Source organism: Felis catus, chromosome D3, assembly GCF_018350175.1.
Source record: "Felis catus isolate Fca126 chromosome D3, F.catus_Fca126_mat1.0, whole genome shotgun sequence".
Lineage (NCBI taxonomy): Eukaryota > Metazoa > Chordata > Mammalia > Carnivora > Felidae > Felis > Felis catus.
The window spans coordinates 40,256,616-40,279,471 of NC_058379.1; the positions used below are offsets into that span (position 1 = coordinate 40,256,616).

The 22,856-nt window shown below is 41.5% G+C and overlaps 1 protein-coding gene across 13 annotated transcripts in view; it reads left to right on the forward strand.

Moving 5' to 3' along the window:
- The window catches only part of DLGAP1 (DLG associated protein 1), a 1,131,601-nt gene that overhangs the window by 861,128 nt on the left and 247,617 nt on the right, over positions 1 to 22,856 (forward strand). For all 13 annotated transcript variants that reach the window (XM_045042034.1, XM_045042033.1, XM_023241780.2 and 10 more), the window contains one exon: positions 5,875 to 6,089. In XM_045042034.1, the coding sequence (XP_044897969.1) occupies positions 5,875 to 6,089 (215 nt within the window). The remainder of the gene's footprint in view (positions 1 to 5,874; positions 6,090 to 22,856) is intronic.

Sequence of the window (22,856 nt, forward strand, 5' to 3'; positions counted from 1 at the left end):
GCGAGGTAAACAGTAATAAGTGTGCCCCCCCCTTTTCCCTTTCAACCCCACCACCACCACCTCTGTGACTCAGCACTGCACAGAGCAGAACCTTCATGCAGCCCAGAGGCCCCCTCACCCCCACCTCTTGGCCTTGACAGCCCTCATACATCTGGAAGGCACAGGTGTGGGGTCAAAGTTTTAAAACAAAACAAAACTTTGAATACAAATACAGTTCCTCGGGAGGTGTTTCCTTTGTTTGTTTGTTTGGTTGGCCGTTTTTTTTTTTTTTCCTCTCTAAAATTTCTGCTTTGTAAGCCAAAAAGAGGCATTTAGGATTCAATCACTGGGAAGCCAGGCAAACTTCCAGTGGCCTAAAGGCTGCAGGCTTCCCTCTCAATCCTGCAGAATAGAGATGAGACCCCAGGACAGAGAGCTGGGAGTATTTCCTGATGGGAACTCTCACTTAAAATTGATGGGAGTAGACAGTATATTAGGACTTTATGTTTTCGCTTAATATATTTCAATTATTCCTGCCCCTCCCTTGAGAAAGAAAATTGGAAGCAGGCATCAGAGTCTTCTTGGAAAGCCAATGTCATCCCTTGGGGGTGGGGGGTGGGGAGGGAGTGTGTGTGTGCTAACAATAGTCCAGAGCTCCCCAAAAATACCTTTGCTGAACACTCCCTATGCTCTTGGGCACATTACTTCATTTAATCCAGGCATAACTCTATGGGTAGGAAACAGACAAGAAAATTGAGGCCTGTACCTAGTTACCGACACAGCAGGAACTCAAACTTGGGTAGTCTACATGTAGAGCTCACACCTCTGACCCTCCAGCAGTACTGCTTACCTCATTTCAGTTGCCTTACCTAGTAGTTGGAGAGATGGCACAGAAACACATAAAACAAATAGTGTATATAAGTGCCATTGTGTGATTATGCACATTAAGTGTGCAGAAGGAAGATGTGAATCAGGTTTGGGGCCATATAGCCTTCAACACAACCATACAACTCAGCCCTTGTAACTTGACATTAGCCACGGCCAATGTATAATGAATGGGTATGGTTGTGTGCCAATAAAACTTTATTTGTAAATACACATGGCAAGCTGGATTTAGTCTGTGAGCTATAGTTTGCTGACTCCTTATGTATGCTATATATATGCTATATATATATATGCTATATATATATATATATATATATATATGCTATATGCATAGATTTCATTAAATCTATGCTATATCGCATATGATATGTGCTATAGATTTCATTAAAAAGATCAATTTAATCTGGAACAGTTGGAAGGAGCTTTAGAATTTCTGAGTTCAGCCTGGAAGGAAGTTTTGAGACAGTCTTATAAGACCCTACATGATCTGGCCCCACACCCCTAGCCTTTCCTTGTATCACTTTCCTCTTGCTGGGTACTCTCCAGTCACACTGTCATTTTTGTTCCTAGGCTTTAAGTACACACCAATCTTATTCTTACTCTAGGGACTCCATGCTGGCTGAACCTTTTGTCTGGAAGCCCTTCCCAGCTCTCCTCTAAGCTGGCTCCTTTGGTCAGCAGATCTCCTCTGGAATATTACTGCTTTCCTAGTGGCTTCTCCAAGGAACGAGTTAAAGTAGTCCCCCTCCAGCCACTTTGTTACATTACCCCATCTTATTTTCCTAATGGCATTTATGATTCCTGAGATTATCTTGTTCATTTATGTGTGTGCTTAACTATTATCTGTTTCTTCCTGCACTGCTTCTAGAATGTATGCTCCGTAGTGTGAGATCAATATTTATTTTGTTCACTGTTGCATATTCCAGGCACACCCAGACCATGGCTGGAAAAGAAACAGGCAAAACATACTTGTAGATATAAAGGAAGAAGGGAGAGAGACAAACAGAGAGGCAGGGGATGAGATTGAGAAAATGCAAGCATGCCCCATTAGAGCATGTTTAATTTTCTCCTGTTCCATAACTGAACAGCTACAATTACAATGACCCATCATTCAGTGCCCATACACTATTTCATTTAAGAAAACATCCTACACTATTTCATTTAAGAAAACATCCTCATCCTGTAATTAGAAGATGATAGCACTTGGTTATGGTCATTCCTTGGTCAGAAGTAAGTCTTCTATACTTGTGAGCTATGACATGTTGTCTAAATTATAGACTGGCTATTCTTGAAATAGAAAAATGCACACTAATCCTCGTTTTGTTTTCTCAAAAATAAAGCTCTCTATTGGAGTTTAATGCTTAAGCATAAGCATTAAAAAGCAAATAATTTCTTTACTCTCACTCATAACAACTACAATATGGATTTTATTACTGTTTCCTTAACATCCGTTGGGTCCAACCACTCCCAGGGTTGGTGCAGACAAGCGGGCCATCCGGCTGGCCCGTCGTCCTCAAGTGCCCAGGCTGCCTTTCTGTCTCCTCCAGCTTCCTCTCCTTACCAAGACTTCTATTCCTTTAAACTGCCAAGACCATTCATACTGAAGGCTTTCTCAGACAGCTGTAAATTTGAATTTCCCTACATTTTTTCTTTCTGTGCAACTGAGGCAGAAAGACACATCAACCTTTGACTAGATCACAGCGGTGGCTGTGCCAATGACTCTCCTTCCTCTCTTTCCAATCAAAAGGGAGCAACATGGAGACAGACTTATCAGCCCAGACATGGCGCCAGCGAAATCCACAAACTTGTTAGGTTCACCCTTATCTCCTTAGTTACTTCTTCACCACTTACTGCCCCAGCCCATATCCCTTTGTCTTATCAATTCTTCACAGATTTATTATTTCTTTGTCTACAGGGTATAAAAGTTTCCTGCTCCAGTTGCTTCTTTGGATCTTCATTCTCTTGTGAAGGCTCCCAAGTACATGTAAAAAAAATAATAAAATGAGTATGCTTTTCTCTTGTTAAAAAAAGGGGGAGGGAGTAACATTTCCCACTTGGGCCCCTTACAGAGGGGTATGCCACTGTCTCCTCTTCTGCTTTAGAGGTTGAAAGAGTCAGAATAAAAATTCTGGCTCAATCATAACAACTTCAGTGACATTATTTTCCTTCTCCAAGATCTTGATTTTCTGTTTCTTTACACTTTTTCTACAACTCATTTCTGCATTATTTTATAGGTAATCTTATTGTCAGCTACCCTTAGGTCTATGAATAATGTGTCAATTTTTAAATTCCATTCCATACAACTTCTTAGCTGCTATCATTTGCAAACTGTTTCATTGAGAGGTATTCAGATTACATACTTTCCAGTTGGTTCCCTTGGCAACAGATGCAACCTGTTTCTCATATAAGTCCAAGTTTCTACCATAAACTAACTTTGGAAAAAACATCTAAATAGCAATTTGCCATGTTTTGTTTCGTAAGTGATATGACCGGATATAAATTTGTCCTTGGTCTCTGACATATTCCAGAGACCAGTGCTTATGTAGGAGCTATGCATCAGTGCTGAGAAATGGCAAACGCTGTGTGCATCATCTCTGACCCTAAGCTGTACCAATTTAATTTATAAAATGTAATTACTAAGCCAATAGTGAGGTTCTGAACATGATCATATCTTTACAATGAGTCACCTGCCAATTGAAGGAAAACAAGACTGTTCCAAACGTTTATAATTTCACTGAGAAATCTTCCTTGTTGCTATGGTGATTTTGATGCTATTCAGCTAAAGCAAAAACTTCACATTGTTACTACCATGATTAATAAATGGCAAATGAATCAGATGCAATGGATTACGAAGGTGTCATGGGACTACAGTTATTTGGTTCTGTAGATGCCACACATCATGGCCCAGAAAGAGAGACAGCATTAAATAGTGGTCAAGAGCAAGTCCTCACGAGCTGCCAGGTTGGAATTCTGCCCCTTTGTAGCTGAGACTTTGGTCCAGTTACATAACTTCAGTTTCCTCATTTGTAAACTGGGGATAATAATAATAGTACCCTTCAGCTGTGTGGATCAAATGAGAGAGCATTTACAAAGCACTTAGAACAGTGCCTGCACATAGGAAGTGCCACTTAAAAATCTGTTAAAATAAACAAACTGCATAATGAAGCTTAGCCTAACTTCACTGGTAGTTTTCCGAATTAGAACTCACAGACCACTGTTTCAGGTCCATAAGAAGCAGCATCTCTTCAGTCTGATGTTTCTAGACATAAGCTTTCAAATTATGCAAATAAAGTCATAATTTAAGGAGCAGAGTATAGTGCTCTTTTTAATGGAACATGTATTTTCACTTCCTAGAACTTAGGCAACATTTAGAAACCTGTGTCTAATATGTGTATGTGTCATCGTGGACAATTTTACGAACCCTTCAGATGTAAAATTCATATATTACTAATCACAAAATTTAGGTTAAGAAAATTCTGATCTTGGGAGTCAAACCAAAATGCTTTAAATGCCAGTGCTGTGTGTTCTTTGGCAAATTCCTTAAGCTCTCTGACTTCCTGTTTCTCATCTGAGAAATACAGAAGAAACCTTGCACAGAGTTGTTATGCTGTTAAAATAAGACCCTCTAAGCAAATTGCATAGCATAGTTAAATGTTAATAATGAAACACTGTATTATTGATGAATAATCCGTAAATAGCATCAAAATCTTAAATGCCTGTTTACCTTCTCATTGAGACTCGGCCAGTCCTTCCTGGCTACTCCTTCCCTGTCACCATTACTGATAACTCCTACTTGCAGTCTCTCTTTGGTGCATATTCCATTTATGGCACCATACCTTAAACTTGCTGGTGTGTTGATTTGGAACTATGCCCAAATGCGTTTATGCTCTGTCTTCTCATCGCTGTTATAAATGCGTTAAGGGCAAAAACCAGCCTCCTTCTTCTCTGGTGTCTTTTCATTAAGCCCTGTGTACCGTTCCACACACTGAAGGCTGATTATTGCTTCTTAATGGATAAGAAGAGTGATCATTGTGCATTTCTTTTACTAAGTGGAGGAGTAATGAGATCCTAGTTTGAGTTCGTGTGGAAATGGAAAATCTAAGTGGAACTGAAGACAAAGTCATAAAGAAGCCTTCTATAACATAGTGTAGTGCTCTGCTGAATTCAAAGGCAATGACTGTAGAAAGAAAAAGGAGCAGTGTGCTGAGAACATACTCTTGTGTGGTACCCCCAAACGGGACTTAGAGTAGGATGCAGCAAAGCAAGAGGAAAAGAACAATTCAGATAAGTAGCTCTACCAGGTAAGTACAGAAACTCTTCAGGGTTGGGGGTGCTCGCGCGTGCGTGCATGTGTGTGTGTGTGTGTGTGTGTGTGTGTGTGTGTGTGTGTAGTCAGAGGCCAAGGATAATTTAAATTAAGAAAATGTCACTGGCTTTCAAGAGGAGATCATTGGAAACCTTTAAAGACTGCTTTCAGTAGATCTATGGAGGCTGAACCCAAATTAAGAGGCGTTCTGAAAGAATAGGTTTTTGGAAAGTTCAATGCAACTGGTTTAGGAAGCAGAGAGACTAGATACAAGACAGTGGAGATGGACAGTGTGAGGACAGTGGAGATAAAAGTGAAAGATTCTTAAATTTTAAGTGACAAATGAAAACAAATAATTGAAAATCTCAAATAAAACTATTTACCTTTTCAACAGCATTCTTATTGGAATTATTTCTTGGAACTCTTATTCTTATTAGCATGAGAAAAATGAGAAGTAAATCAGAGGCCATGGTTTTAGTTTTTCCTAATACACAGGATATTTTAAAGATTGAGACGTGGAATTGCATGTATTCAAATATTTTCAAACCAACTATAGTAAGACACCATTAGTGAAAAGTAAATGTCTGAAGTTTTAGATAATTTATCTCTATCACCCACATTTGGGGTCATACCAAAAAATCAATAAAGGAAAGAAAAGTGTAGGATTTTATTAAAAATGAATTCTCTGTTTTATATCTGAATAGGTTCCACAGGATGAATGGACAGGGTACACCCCTAGAGGTAAAGACGACGAAATTCCGTGCCGAAGAATGCGGAGCGGCAGCTACATCAAGGCCATGGGAGATGAAGACAGTGGTGACTCTGACACAAGTCCCAAGCCTTCTCCCAAAGTTGCTGCGCGAAGAGAAAGCTATCTCAAGGCTACTCAGCCATCCCTTACAGAACTCACCACACTCAAGTAAGTGTTTCCAACACTACACTTCTGGTAGTCCGGCTCCTTGTATTCTCACCTAAAATCAGATCGTGGGACCCCCAGAGTAACTGGGGCAAAAGACACCCTACAAATGGAGCAGTGTGATGCACTGAATGGCCTAGTGATTTTGACATGGGTTCTGACTTGTGTATCCCAGTGCCTTCAAAGACATGGGCACCCATGTATATGCTGCATAGATCATAAACTGAACCACAAGCCCCAAGATGAATTGTTTGAAACAATCCAGAATGGCTTCTGAAATGAATTAAGATTTCTGGTCAATGAGAAGATCTATGTATCTCAACTCTTGGGTGTTTTCTTAACCACTAAATCTGCAGGACAACTCTTTCTTATGAGACCTTTGAATTTTTCAGATAACTGAGTAATACAATAGAGCAGATGATATTGGAGAAGCTTATAGAAAGTGGCTATGCTTAAAATTTGGATGATATGTGAAGGTTCTTAATATAGGTTTTTAAATTTGGATGCTAAATGCATATAATTTGTAAGACCTTAAAAATGGATTTGGGGGGACACCTGTCTGGCTCAGTCGGTGAAGCATGTGGCTCTTGATCTTGGGATTACAAGTTCAAGCTCACATTGGGTGTAGAGATTACTTAAAATCAAATGTTAAAAAATGGTTTTTGGTTTTGAAAAATATGATTATAAGTAGTCCTTACCTCTGTGCTATTTGTAAATAGAGAATAGCACTGCAAAAGAAACTACTGAAATTATTTTAAGCAAAGCCTGATTTAATTTTTAATATTATTTATGGAGAGTAAATCGGAGCCTTGGAATGTATCAATGCTTGGATCATCATTTGAAAAATATTTTGTGGATGATTTGTATTTTTAAGTGCCTTTTCCCCCGTGTATTGAGGAAATACGTACTACTATTCATGCATTTATATTATGCTACAAAATAAAATATTAAAACACAAAATAAATAAAATAGAAAAAGACCAAAGCCATCAGGCTAAGGAAAACAAACTAGACTATTAAGCTAAAACACTGAAAAACAGCTGACTATTCTACGATGGAAACTTACTTAAACAGCAAAGTAATGCTATAGCTTAAAACAGTGGACAGAGTCCCCTCACAAATTCTTTTCAAGGGGTCATGTGGAACCTCTCCAGATCACCTCAATAAAAAATTAATACCAGTGTGCCTAGGTGGCTCATTGGTTAAGTGGCCAACTCTTGATCTTGGCTCAGGTCATGATCTCACGATTCATGAGTTTGAGCCCCACGTCGGGCTCTCTGCTGACAGCACAGGGCCTGCTTGGGATTCCGTCTCTCCCTGTCTCCACCCCTGCCCCATTCATATTCTCTCTCTCTCTCTCTCTCTCTCTCTCTCTCTCTCTCTCTCTCCTTATCTCTCTCTCTCTCTCTCAAAATAAATAAACTGAAAAACACTTTTACTTAACACCAATGACATTAGTAAACCAACCCAAGAAAGAAAGCTCTTTTTTCTTTCCTTCAGCGTCCAGTTGCCCTTCCTCTTTGCCTTTATTATTGCAAGTATCAGTTTCCTCGGGCTGCCATAACAAAGTGGCTTGAAACAACAAAAACTTGTAATGTCACAGTTCTGGATGCCAGAAGTCGGAAATCCAGGTCTCGGTGAGACCTTGCGAGGCTCCTTGAGACCATGCTCCTTGAGAAACCTGTTGAGAACAATCCTTCCTTGCCTCCTCTCAGCTTCTGATTGTGGGCCGACAATCCTTGGCATTCTTTGGCTTCCAGCTGGAGCACTTGAATCTCTGCCTATCTCATGTACTTCTTCACACAGCCGTCTTCTCATCGCACCACTCACATTGGATTAGAACCCTCCCTAATGACCTCATCTTCACTTGATTAAATCTGCAAGACCCCTATTTCCAAGTAAGGTCATGTTCACAGGTACTGGGAGTTAGGACTTTGATATATATATATATATATATATATATATATATATATAGAGAGAGAGAGAGAGAGAGAGAGAGAGAGAGAGAGAGAGAAAGTAATTCAACCCATAACACTGCCACACAAGGTAAAAGTTGATCATGGAAATGAAAAACAGAAACAGGTTTTTGTTGTACTTTGGCACACCTCGTGGAGGCTCAGAAAATTAAATGTACCCAGTCAGAAAAAAAAAAACAAAACACTGGATGTGTAATAAAGGCAGTCTGCCAAGGTGGTTTAAAATGAGGGTGGCCAAGGATAACTTCTGGCGAATATCTTCTATGGACTTTAAAATATCTCTCCACTAGAGCCAAGGTGCTAATTAACATCTTCCAGAAGAAGCAAAAGAGGGAATGTTTTGCACAAGAAAGTCACTTAGACCTTCAAGAGCTCAGTTGCCTCAAATGTATACCAAGCGGTGGGACTCTGCAACCTACAGAGTCCCTTCCAGAACCTTAGTACTCCCTTAGTTTATCTATCAGGATGCACGTGTCACATTGGCTGAATGACACTTTAGGTCGCAGGTAATGAGATACAGTGATTGCCGCTGTAATAACCAGGTATGAGGAGAACTGAACGGAGCGGAGCGTAAGAAAGGCTAGGAGAGTGATCTGAGGAGGCTGAGGACTGGGGGGTAGGTGCAGAAATCACCTCTCACACATGGGCCCTGGTCTACTCTTCTCCCAGCTTCAAGGGCTGTGGGCGATCCACTCTGAAGTCATTGGAATTCTTCCTTGTTCATCTTGCTTCCTACATAATACCATCTTCCTCTCAAGCCCAGGGCCCTATTTTTACAACCCTCATATACTTCCTTGACTTCTCGGAAGTTTTAAGAGCAGCAGTGTTGAAGAGTTTTAAGAACAAGACAAACACGGAGAGTGGCTAAGCTGTTGGTGGAGGTCAGCTACTTGGGACAGTGAAATCAGTCACCGAGCTGAGTTAGTTGGTGACTGTTCTCTTCCTCCAAACCTATGGAAATGCAACATGGTAACCAATTTACTAGGGGACCCCTGAAGAATTGAGAAACTTTTTTCTACTCAAGATGAAAACTCAGAAACTCAAGATGGAATTTCACCAAACCATCTCTATTCTTTAGCAAGCAAGACAACATCTGACCATCATTCAAACGTGCCTTTCCTCCCTTTCCTACTATTCCATTGCCCAGGCTTACTTCTCGTGGTTCCATTTGTCTCCATTCATTGCTCCCTCACCTGGTTTAGGGATTCCATTCCTCATTAAAGTCTACGTATTAGGCTTCCGTCATACATAACTGCAGATGATTCCCAGTGAGTGCTAGTTTAATGGTATCGGAGGTACACAAGAAGACAAAGGAAATGCACTATGGAGGCAAAAATTCCAACATGCCATGACTTATAATCAATGCCGTCTTCCATTCCTTAATGATGTTTTGACTCAAGACCATTATTTCTCTAGAAGTTCGAAGCATTCGGTCCCTCATGAGAAAAAAAAAAAGATCCCCATATCCTGGAATTCTAGTTCCCCAAAAAAGAAGACTATATTTTTGTTCTTACTTCTTTGACATTTAAGTCACTTTTTTTCCTCCTTCCTCCTCAGCAATTCACAGCTTTAGGGATGAATCATAGCCATGAACCAAGATAACTAAAATTAGCCAAGTGAGATTGGGGCAACATTTTGTTGGAGGTTTTCAACTCCTATCTTCTGTCAGAAATGTTGGAGAGAAAGCACTTCCCTACTTTCTTACATTGTTTCTCTCTTTTGTATTTTTTAAAGGCATCTTGAGGGTTTATTTACGAGGGTTGTTTTCATCACCCACTCAGTGTTATTGTGTCCTAAGGTCAGTGGAACACTCTAGAGTCATAAGCAGGCTTCAGACAGTGAACTCCGTCTTGGGGCTGCAAAATTCCTGTAGCTACTCACTGAGGATCATTATTTCTTTCACTCTCTTGTCTCCTTCCACAGCCAGTAATAAATCCCTTCACCCCACCGCTAGCTTTTCCTTCTTTTGTTATTACCCAACAATGAACTTGAAATGGATTGTTATCCAAGAATATTACTATTTTCAAATAATAATTTCTGGATGCTGAACAGTAAATTCTCAGGCAAGTCAAGGAGAGGTTTGGGGGCCAGAATTGCCTCAAAGCGTGTCACCACAGCTTGGCTCTAATGAATTTAACTCTTTTAGTTGGATTTGTTATAACTTGCTATTTATTTTAGCATTGAGACTACAACCTTGGTTAAAAAATCATGGCCAAATCCCATCTTGGACTTTCCCCCCGCCCCTGATATTTTGTAGAAAGAACTTTCTTAAAAGCTGCTATTTAAAAGATTCTCTATTTAAATTCAACTGTCCATTAATCCTAGGCAAATAACACGTTAAAATGTCTTCATACTTCTTCATCTCTTCATCCAAGAACTGAGAAAACTTTGCTCCTGGAGGAAATAATCTCTAACATTACACACTTTCAAAGGCCTCTGAAATCGACAAGGAGGGCCCCAGACTTCTGTGCACGTTTGACTTTGTGGGTAACCAGGTAGAGCTCCTAGCACTTTTGAATAAAATGTCTAACAAAAGGCTTCAAGCAGGTTCATGTTCAGTCCTCAGCGTCTTGAAGGCAGTAGTTTTGCGTGTTCAGAATGGCTAATCCTCTTAATCTGCATTCTTTTCCTGATCCTGAACTTCTTTTTTATGTATATTGGTGAAATACTAAATAGCTGTGTGGCTTTGGCAACTGGTTTAATGTCTCCGAGCCTGGCACACATACACCCAAATTAAATGAGAGGCTTGGGCTCTTAGCATGGATGGTACCGCTTAGATAACTCTCATCACCACTCCCCACCCTTCCTGAACACCCAGGCCCGTGGCAGATAGCATTACCCGATCCCAGCATTAATGGATCCCAGTACCCTTCCTGCTGAACACAGATTGGGCTTCAGAACCCTTCTCAACACAGTTCTCTAGCACTCACTTCTCATTGACTACTGATGCCAAGAAGTGCTGTCTCTCACCCACAGTCTCTGAGAGATCTCTCCCCACTATTGTATATAATTGTAAGGATGAGGCAGGGAAGAACTGGGAGTTCACGGTTTAAAGACAAAAGGATCAGCATTGGTAAACAAAATAATTTGAGAAGAGTTAGATGAGGCGTTCTCCTACAACTGTAATTCTGGAAGTTTAAAATGTATCAGTGTTGTATCAGGAACCCAAAACTAGCTTTTTGCTAGAGTCTCTGTTTTTGATTATCTTTGAATAAACTTCTTGCTCCCTTTTGTCTCTCTGGACACAGTGTTCCTCGCATTCCACAAGCCCCTCCTGCCCACCTGCGGTTCCCCAGGTGCCTTCTCTCCCCAGAAAAGGGGGACCTGGGGCATATGAACATGAGAGCATTTTTTTCCTAAGGATGTGAGCCGTGTTTAAGAACCTAACCATATATATCATCCCATCTCTGTCCTAAGTGGTATGAAATGTCTCTGTTTTCCTTTGTTCTCTGTTTTTCCCACATGCTTTGACGTTTCTCTCCTGCCTGACCACCAGTATAACTCCACATATAACAACAGACAATCTTTCCGATAGAAGAGAGAACAGAACGCAACTGACCCTACAATACTGTGAATATAATTCAGTGATATAAACTCAAGATAGTTTCCCAATCCTTTCCTGACCACGGTACTTTCCTCTATTACATTCCATCCTCCCAACTCCTTTACCCACCCACCTTCCACAATAATAAGACAAGGGAAAAGGTTAAAGCTAAAACTCATTCACCTGCCCCTAGAGAAATTATCTTAATACCCTTCAACCCCTTGCTAGAAATAAGGCTCATAGGGGCGCCTGGGGGCGCAGTCGGTGAAGCGTCCGACTTCAGCCAGGTCACGATCTCGCGGTCCGTGAGTTCGAGCCCCGCGTCGGGCTCTGGGCTGATGGCTCGGAGCCTGGAGCCTGTTTCCGATTCTGTGTCTCCCTCTCTCTCTGCCCCTCCCCCGTTCATGCTCTGTCTCTCTCTGTCCCAAAAATAAGTAAACGTTGAAAAAAAAATTTTTTTTTAAAGAAATAAGGCTCATAGAAAAACAAAACAAACAGTAACTGCTACAAGAAATTGCCCATTATAGTCAGCCCAGATCACCAGGCCCAGGTTAAGAAAAATCAGTCCCTCTTTGAGGTATGAAGCTTTCCTCCAAATGAGATGGGTGTGTGTTGAGCCCTGTATCTGTACCACATCCTGGTCTCTTGGGATATAATTGCTCTTTAGAAAAGCCTGTTTTGGGGCGCCTGCGTGGCTCAGTCGGTTAAGCAACTGTCTTCGGCTCAGGTCATGATCTCACGGTTGGTGGGTTCGAGCCCCGCATCAGGCTCTGTGCTGACAGCTCGGAGTCCGGAGCCTGCTTCGGATTCTGTCTCCCTCTCTCTCTACCCCTCCCCCACTTGTGCCCTGTCTCTCTCTCTCTCTCTCTCTCTCTCTCTCAAAAATAAATAAAATGTAAAAATTAAAAATTAAAAAAAAAAGAAAAGCCTGTTTTGGAAGGACACTTGCATAGATTAGACTGTCCCTAACAATGACCATGACCCCAAAGAGGAAAGAACTGCTTGCATATCTTTGAGGGAGGTGAAGGAATGAAAGGAAATTCAGATACATTTTAGAGAGAGAACATGTTGACTCAGGCTTGCCTTGGGGTAAAGGAAAGAAGGGCCAAATGACCATTGGGTCAGAGATAAGGAGGCGTTGGCTCATGCCTGAGGTTCAAGGGAGAAGCGATAGGCTTTTAGGAGCCTGGGTCCACGTCCGTCAGGACTAGTGTAATAACAAACCCTGTACCTATGTCTTTTCTGTGGCTATACAGTATGTCACCTGAGCTGTCTTCTCATGACCAGGCAAGGCACCAAAGACTGGAGAAACATGAGCAGGGGAAGACCCCAGAAAAGGGTTCTGGAAATGCAGATTCCCCAGTCCCCTCCTGCAGTACCGATCAGCAATGCTACCCACTGGGATGCCAGGAAGACTTCTGTTTACCGAGATATTTAAAATCCTTTATCCTGCCTGTCTGCTGGCTACCATGCCTTCAATTTAATATCTACATTCCCCGTTAAAGCGCAGACAACCAGGTAACAGAGAACACCCTAATTATCATCAGAAATGGTATTCATGTAATCACTCACTCATTTATTCAGGACCTTTAATATTGAAGTCCCTGTGGGAGACATTTATACCTTGGTTTCAACACATTTATTAAATTCTTTACTAATTTCTGGTTTTCCATAGTCAAGTGGAAAAAAAAAATATATATATATATACACACACACATATATGTATATATATATATATAGACACACACATGCATTTGTTTATAAATATATATTTATATATAGATGTTTTTATAAATATATTTATATAAATACAGATTTTTTAGAGACATAAAGATACCCTAAAAGATACTCTAGAGTATATAGTTGTGCCCTAGAATCTAAGAATGGTGGAAGAAGGCACTACAGAGAAGAAATAAACTAAAAATTCAGAGGCCAAAGGTATTCAAGTTTATCATTTTGTCCAGAATTTTTTCTGGCCATAAAAATCTACTTGACATGGGGAGAGCGTCTTCTTTCTTTCTTTTTTTTTTTCATTGCAGATTACTATTGTGTCAGCATAGTCCGTGTTATTAGTTTGGCTCTTATTTTATATCGTTAAAGAAATCCTCCTGGTTCGTCTCTGAGAGCAGCACACTTATGAAGGAATGAGAAAAGCTACTTTAAAGGAAGCCTAGGCAGACATATTAGGAGGTGCCTCTAATCCTTTTTGGAAGCAGGTTGGGTGTGAGTCCTAAATAAATCTTTGCAGAGAATGCATATGGGACAGGAAAACCACTGACATTCCTGTATATAAATAAGAGGAAACGACATCAAAACGACAGCCCAAGGAACTTAGGTTAGCTGCAAGGGGAAACTTCTAATGGCAAAGTTATTAATCATGGAATAAACCAAGTGGGGAATTTGAAGACAAATTTTTCCAGGCACCTTTTAAAACAACCTGAACTGTCCTTCTCTGAGAGCTTTGGTAATTCTGCCGACTTGGGTGGAATGGACAGAATGTCTGTGTGAGATTTTCCCAGCCTGTGGAGTCTAAGTTAAGTCTAAGCCGAAGACCAGCACCACGTTCTTATCATGTATATTCATCTTGGATTTTTACATGAAGCATATGCAAGAAGATGAGATTTCTAGGCACCCAAATAATTCACTTCTCCTTGAGTACGTCACTGCTCTTCCTGACTCTTCCATTTCTGTCACCCGAATTACCATTTTCCCAAATTCTGTCTTGAAACATTGCAGCTCAAACTCTCACCTCTTAGGCTTTAAGGCTTCCCTCCTCATTTGAATGACCACAATGACCCATCTCTCTTACAGGCACCAGCCTCTCCCGGCAATAACTCCTTCTATAGACTTTCTACCAGGTCACCGAAACATCATCTCTGAATTCCATTGTGTCCATGTACTTAGTCCTCAATAGCATTCAACGTCACACGACAAGACTCCATTCTCATTGGAGATCTTCTTTTCTACTGTTCCCTTACACATATTCTATGCTTTGATCAAACTGAGCTACTAATTGATCTTAGGATCTCGTTGGCTGGTTTCAGACCCATGCTAGTCAGGATAGGTTAGATTATGCTGGGAGTAAAAAACAACTCGTAAATCACAGAGGCTTCCAACCACAAAAATTTATTTCTTGCTCATGCTACATGTCCATCTTGGGTCCATGGGGAGCTCTGGTCACCATGATCACTGAGGCACCAGGTTGTGGATACTCCATATCAACAAAGATCTCCAAAATCACCAAGACAGGACAAGAGCACACAATCTTAATGCTTCCCCCCCCTCAAGTGACACTAATCACCTCCATTCCCATTTCATCCACAAAAGCTAGTGGTATGGCAATGTCTATCTTCAAAGAGACCGGAGAAGGCAATCTTAACATGTGCCCAGGACCTGAACACACAAAACAGTATGATAAGCAGCACTAATGATTACTGAAGGACTGAAGTCTTTCCTTCTGAGACCAAATATTTGGCTCTCTCTCTCTCTCTCTCTCTCTCTCTCTCTCTCCTGGAGGCAAAATGTATTTGTGCCCCATTACCACCATCAAAGGCAGAAAACCCCAATTCTGGTCCTATATTAAACTTTAAAGTTTATGATCTGTAGAACAGAGAATGATACACTGCAATATCTACAACTCGTTCAGATATGGCTCCTCCACACTTGGAGACCTGCAGCCTCTAATTGAAAATGACCTGCCCCCTACATGCCACTTGTAATGCTGGAATAAGAACAAAACATCCCCAGTAAGACTCCCATTCAAAAAGAAGAAGACGGGAGACAACAGTAGTCACTGGTCCTTAGCGATTCTACAATCCCACTGGGGAGGATGTTCAGGCTCCTTACTCTGGGGAAGGCAAGGTTTCTTGATTAGGCTACAATTCTGCTTCCTGGAAGCAACTTCCTTGTACTTTGCTCTCCACGTTTCCCAGCTCCCTGCTCTGGGAGAGTCTTCCATTTCTATTATTCCCCCTGATCATATTCAAAGTACACGGCTGGGAACATGTGCTCCTTAGAGCCCAAGAGACATTTTAGAACTCCCCTTGTCACTACATCTTTTTTTTTTTAAATTTTTTTTCAATGTTTTTTATTTATTTTTGGGACAGAGAGAGACAGAGCATGAACGGGGGAGGGGCAGAGAGAGAGGGAGACACAGAATCGGAAACAGGCTCCAGGCTCTGAGCCATCAGCCCAGAGCCTGATGCGGGGCTCGAACTCACGGACCGCAAGATCGTGACCTGGCTGAAGTCGGACGCTTAACCAACTGCGCCACCCAGGCGCCCCTCACTACATCTTTTAAGTGCAGTACAGCTCTCTCAAGACTGTAGTCAGCTTCTTATCTATGGATTTGGGTGAGTTCCGTGTAACAATCATCACACTCGCAGAACCCTTCTAGATACAACGATCATTTTTGCTCTTTGTTTGCCTTCCCACCCCCATGCCTCTAAGATACTCTCAGCCTAAAAATGTATTAGTGCTTTCCTCTGAATCATTTTGTCTAATCAAAGTATTAACCTAATTGCATATTCATTCCCATCACTCTGACTCCACTCAAAGATTTGAACCATAAGGTGAGGTAGCCACATCCTTGATTTGAACCTTGTCACAAGTGGTAGTTTTTATCACTCAAAGCCCTCCTCGGGTTTACCTTCTACAAGTCGGGTTGAAATCAGTTGCTTCTTCCAATCCTTCAAGTCCTCGCATCTCTAGCCTCTCCTTATCCCCTTCCGTTGCTGCTTACAATCTAATCAATTCTTTTCTGAGCTTATTTCAAACTGCATCATGACTGCCGACAGCAAACAACACATGCTATTGACATTCTGTTTTGTACCTACCTCCCCTAGAGTTACGAGTTCATTTATTACATCATCTACCTTCCAGGTTGTTGCAGACAAGTTTACCAAATGATTCACCACTGCATAACCTGGATCGGTATGTTTCCCAGCCTCCAATAAGAGTTTCTTTCTTGCTCCCAATATATGTCCATTGTGACTTGTCAGGAGGCTGTGCTCATTTCAGTCACTCAGATGTCCAGAAAGCCAGAGAGTACATCTCCGTAGGCGCTTCGATGGTCACCAAATCAGAAAAAGAGAAAGTACGTAATGAAGCACTCTTTCGTGGAATTGATACACATCATTTTTGCTCATGTTTCATTGCTAAAGCCAGCCAGATGACCACACCTGTTTCAGAGAGACAGAGAAGTGCAGTCCTACTGTGTGCCCCGAAAATGAAAAGCTGGGTGTATTTGATGGACAGCAGCAGTGGTACCTCAAGGTCTTTGTTTACACTGTTCCCCACCCTACCCCCCAATAAAGCCGTCTCGGCTTCATTTATTCATTCAGTTAATGCAGCATGTTGCTGAAGAGTGCAGGCTCTGAGGTGAGATTACCTGGCTTCAAAGTCATAGCTCTGTCACTTCTAGATGTGCCACTGTGGGAAAATCGCCTAAGCTCTCTGTGACTCAATTTCCTCATTAGTTATACAGGGATGATAATATTTCCTACCTCAAAAGTAGTTGTGAAGAATCAATAATGTAACATATGCAGAAGACTTCAAACAGTGCCCAGCACACGCTAAGCGCTCCATACGTGTTAGCTATTACCACCCTTATTATTGTTTGTGGCCACCTATTATGTGCTAAGCATTGGGATACATTAGGAGCCAGGATTCCTAGTATAATAGAACTTACAGTCTAATGGGAGAGGAGAGCAGGCAAAAACTCTTCACTCTTTTTGATCTTACTCTCAAATTGAACCTCTCCTTGTTAACCATTAGTTCTTCCTCCTAAGAATTCCTGAAGCACTGCGTTCAAACATTTCTCAAGGTAGTTGTAGCCTTCTTACATATACTTCTGTTTTCTCTGTCCTCGCATCAAATGCTATCTGAAGTAATGTTGCAAAAAGCACTGGGCATAGGGTCAGCCCCGAGAGGTACTGAATGAATGCCAACTTACCGTTAAACAATCCCTCCGTGCCTCAGATGCCTTGATCGGTGGCTTCCCAGAGTGGCTTTGGCCCGTAGTTGTTGAGTTGAATTGTCATCTAATACCCACCTGTCGCCCTTTGGCTATGCCTGGGCTTGCTCAGACTCCACCCTTCCTGTGCGTCTGAATCTGTGGTTCTCTCCCTGTTCCTTCTCAACCCTCCTTGGCATCACCAGCCCACCTGGAGACTGGGAGCTCAGTCTGGCAGGTATACATTAGCATGTTAAAAATATCTATGCAGACATCCCGAGTATTGTCATCCACTCTGATCATTAGCATATTCCTGGCAGTGCGTCTGGGGAATCCCTGTTTGTTCTAGTTCAGTGAAGAGGAGGGGAGAGACTCTTAAGACCAACAGTAATGAGTCCTTTGAGAATTAGAGCAGGATTCTCTGCAATAATCACATTACCTGGTTAGCATTCTTTCAAATGGATCTGTTACCCAAATAAACCAAGGAAGAAGAAATATAATTTGATCATCTATCCCGATAACGAGTAACATTTTAATTTTCTTTCAAGCCTACTTTTCAGGTAAAAACCTTAAATAACACTTTATCAAGTGTTTTCAGTATATCTCATTTAATCCTCCCAATGGTCTCAGGAAAAATTTAGAATTGATTTTCACCAACATTTTACCAAGAAATCAAGGGTTCCCCATGGTTGTGAGCCTCAGAATATAGAGCCCAGCTTGGTCTTGGGTCTTAGGCTCCAGCCATCTGCTTTCCACTCCATCTTTCTTCCTTCCACTGTCTCGTGGAGCTCTGGGAACTTTTCCCCAAGTAAGACTGTCTTCACCATCTGGACATTGTTCCTGGCTTCCAGCTCCGAAACTTCTTTTAGTTCTTTGGACCCACTTCTCTTCCCGAGAAGAAGCAGAGCTGAGAGTTCTAGGCATAGATCCAGGTTACCACCTGCATGTGAAATTGCCACCACCTTGGTAGCATCATCCCTGGGCCATATTTCAAGAGAGACGGACACTGTACTGTGGGTTTGGCCACCTGAGGAGACTGGCCTAATCCTAGAGCTCATGTCTGGAGAGGCTGAAATTAAAAAGCCAAGATAGAACCACTTTCTTGTGTTGTCTCCCTTGTTTCCTTCTACTCATTAAAGAAAGGTAATGTCAAGATGTTAGAGTAAGAGAAGCTGAGAATGAAAATAGCCACGTTCTTCAAGCCAGACACCGTGCCCCTCTTCATTGAAAGGAACCACTCGGCAATGTGGGCTGGTCCAGTTTGCCAGTGAGAGCCAATGATGTGCACCTCCCCTCAACTCCATCTCATTCGTGTCACTATGGTAACTTGACATTGGCCACAATGGGACTGTTTACACCACAGGAATCAAGAAAGCCTACAAATCAGAGATTTTTTTCTTTCCAAGGAGCCCATTTTAAGCCTTGGCCCGTACACTAGTGCACATTATCTTCAAGTAGCCATCCTTCAGAGACAGGACAAAAGGAAACTCTTAGAAGCAAAACCAGCAGGAAACTCAGAGATTACTCCAACCCAGTTATCTTGCAAATGAGGATGTTGAGGCCCAGAGAAGAGCAGTGACTTGCTCAAACTATGGGGCAAATTTTAGGATCCGAGTCTGCTCACTCACAACTAAGAATCTTTCCAGATAATGGGGCGCCTGGGTGGCGCAGTCGGTTGAGCGTCCGACTTTCAGCCAGGTCACGATCTCGCGGTCCGTGAGTTCGAGCCCCGCGTCGGGCTCTGGGCTGATGGCTCGGAGCCTGGAGCCTGTTTCCGACTCTGTGTCTCCCTCTCTCTCTGCCCCTCCCCCATTCATGCTCTGTCTCTCTCTGTCCCAAAAATAAATAAACGTTGAAAAAAAAAATTAAAAAAAAAAAAAAAGAATCTTTCCAGATAAATAAAAGTTTTCAAGCTGCCGCATTCCCTGAGGAAGACAAGAGATATATAAGTGCTGTCCCCAGTGCAAATATATGATTAAGTGTCACCAAAACAAAGACAACGATTTTGTGTAATTATTTATAAGTTTCAAAATAACATTATGTATGTTTACCTCAGACTACAAGTGCTGTAATTGCTCAGAAAATAGAAAGTTATTATGATAGAAACAGCAAGGGATGGCTTCATGCAAGAGAAAGGATTCAGCCTGGAATTTGAATAATTACTCAGAGGCAAGAGACTGGGGATCAGGAATGTGTCTGAACAGAAAGGAGCCAAGCTGACTGACGTAGAGAAGGAGTATTTAAAAATGGGAAACTATCTTCGGAGAGAGAGGGAAGACTTTTACAAGCAATATCCGTGAATTAGAGAATTAGCTTTGCTTTAATCCAGTTAGTGATAGGGAATCGTTGATGACAGAGTAGGAAAATAATGTCAGTGTTGTTTTAGAATGATGGCCTGCCTGGTGTGGAACGAAAACGCGAATTACAGAAGAACTTTTCTCCCATTTAGATGAGAGAATGTTCTACGTTATTTACATGGGGATCTACATTGGAAGGTTTTCTAACACCTCAGTAGTCATTCTTTCTCTGAAGAGCCTTTAGGGGTGATTTTTTTCCCCTTTCTTCTGCTTTTCTCTATTTTTTTTTTCTTCGTTTAGTTTCTTTGGGCTTTCCTCCCTCATTGCTGTGTAGCTAATTTTAACAACAACACCAAAAATCACCTCAAAGAATAACGACCAACGCCTAGAAGTGCTTCCTAAATGCCAGTGTGTATAGTCATTCTAATGGTACCTCAGGACAGGAATTATGGTTATCCTGAATTATCTGATGAGGAAACTGGGACACAGGAGGTTGATTGACTTGCCAAAGGTCACAGAGCCAGGAGAGCCCCAGCCAGGATTTGAATCCAGAGCCCGCCTCATTCACCGCCACACTACACCGCCTCCGAATGTGAGAGCCGAGTTGGAGGCAGACAGTTTGAAATCAAGCGAACGAGCCCAAGAAAAGTCACACTGATCCAGCGTGAAGCACTTGAAGTGTAGACGAGGACGATACCAGAAAAGAGCAGTACGCAGTTGTTATACAGATGAAGATCCCAAAAATCAAAAGTCAACCGAGAATGGGTCAGTCCCTTATTGTTGTGTTCTCTTGTGTGCTGTGGTGATAGCCTACACCACAACGGATTTCACACCTACCCACGTCTCTTTTCTGTTTGGGAATAATGGGAAGATGTCCATTTTGATTAATATAAAAGTAATACTCAAGAATTTCAGCAGCACCAATGAGTAGTTTAATAATATGTAAAAGTCTTCCTCCCTCTCCATCCCTTGTTACCCCTTAGAGGTAAGAATTATAACCAATTTCTGTGTACCCTTTCAAAATACTCTATGCAGACATTATATACACATATGTATACTGTATACATATTATATACACATATGTATACTGTATATGCACATATATGTACATATACTGTATATGCACAGTTCCTCAATTTGGCTCTTTTCACTTAAAATCCTTTTTTCTAAGTTTATTTATTGGGAGGGAGAAAGAGGGGGAGAGAGTGCATGCACGAGCATGGGAGGGGCAGAGAGAGAAGGAGAGAGAGAATCCCAAGCAGGCTCTGCTCTGTCAGTGCTGAGCCTGATGCGGGGCCGGATCCCATGAACTGTGAGATCATGACCTGAGCTGAAATCCAGAGTTGGACATTTAGCCAACCAGGCACCCCTTAAAATTATTTCTGAAACATTATTTTATATAAGTGCACATAGATTAACTTTTTTGAGAAATTCTTCTTAGCAACTGCAAAGTATTCCATCGTATGGGTATACAATAACTTAGGTAACCGCTTCCCTCTTTGCATGGAGAATATCCATTATGCAAGGGCAAAGAAGGCAAAAAGGTTAGTGAGGAGAAAAAGAGATATTTACAACCTATCAAAATGATCATTGGATTCTAACTCTTGGGCAAGAGGGCCTGGAGTAAGAATTTGGAAGTACTTTCCATAAACATGAAGGAAAGCAAAGCACTTGATCATTTGAAGAGAATGGAGATGAAACATAAGGCATGATATGAAGGGAAATGTTCCCGGCCTTCAAAATCAAATAGTATAATCACAAAGCCCGCCGTTTCAATTCCTTGCAGGCAGGACTGCGTTCTAATGCCAATCAGGAGGTGAATAGAAACAATCCACAATTGCAAAAACAATCCAGGGGGCCGTTGTAGAAATAAGTGAATTTTTGTTTGTTTTTTGTTTTTGCGACTTACAGTCATGGTGATATTTGATCCATAGCTAGAAATTTCCAGCTTATTTTCCTTTTTGAATATTTTGAAATCCGCTGAGCTATTTAGAAAACAGACTAAAATCTTCCTATTCTTCTTTCCCTGGTTGTCTTGAAAACAAAAACGAAAACAAAAACAAGCAAAAAAGCAATCATCCTAGGGAAAGGAAGGTCCTAGTATTAACAGGAAGGAAAAGTGACCCTTCAGGGGGAAAAAAATCTTAGGTTTTCTCATTCTGTTTCGTTTTTGCAAAATAAGGTAAGTGCATTAAATGCTTGTGCTGCTTGACCCCCCCTGGACCCTCCCTGAGTTTATTCAAGTAGTTACTATGGCAACCGCCCACGCTTTAAGCAGTTGAGCTAAGTATTGTGGAAAACAGCTTGCTGAGCCTCTGTCTGGCTCCCATGATCATTTCACGTACCCTGGTGGTCACTTCACTTCATTAAAGCTAAATGACAATTTAAATATATTAATAATGCTTTCTTGTTCTCCTTTAAAGAAAAGCCAACACCACTTTTTAAAAGACATGATAAAATAATGAACATATAACAGTTGCCATTTGAGTCGGCTGGCTGGCCGCGATAACCGTCAGAGATGGAATAATGTCAGGAACCAGAAAAATGCAGTGAAGAAACTCCAGCGGGGATAGCGCGCTTGGCCACCACTCCCCTCCCCACCGGCCCCCACTGCCACCTTCTTGCCTTTCCCAACATCCCAGTGCCTATGCCTCAAGGACCCACCGTGATATGATAGATCACAGAGCTGCTGATATAGGGGCAGCCCAAAATAATGAGAAAAGGTAGCTCTGAGAACAGATCTGGACTTCACCACTTTACAACCTTAGATCAATTACTTAACTTCTCTGAGCGTGGCTTTTGTTGTTCCTGCTTTGTGAGGTTTTTTGAGTGGTTTTTTTTTTCTCATTTTTAAAATAGTTCTGATTATCGAGAATTAAATCAATGTTGTGAGAATTCAGTGAGCTAACAAATATTAATTAAGCACCTGATCTGAAATGCCTTATTCAGGAGGCATGTATTTAGTGTGTCCTATGCACAGGATACAAATTTGACATAAAAA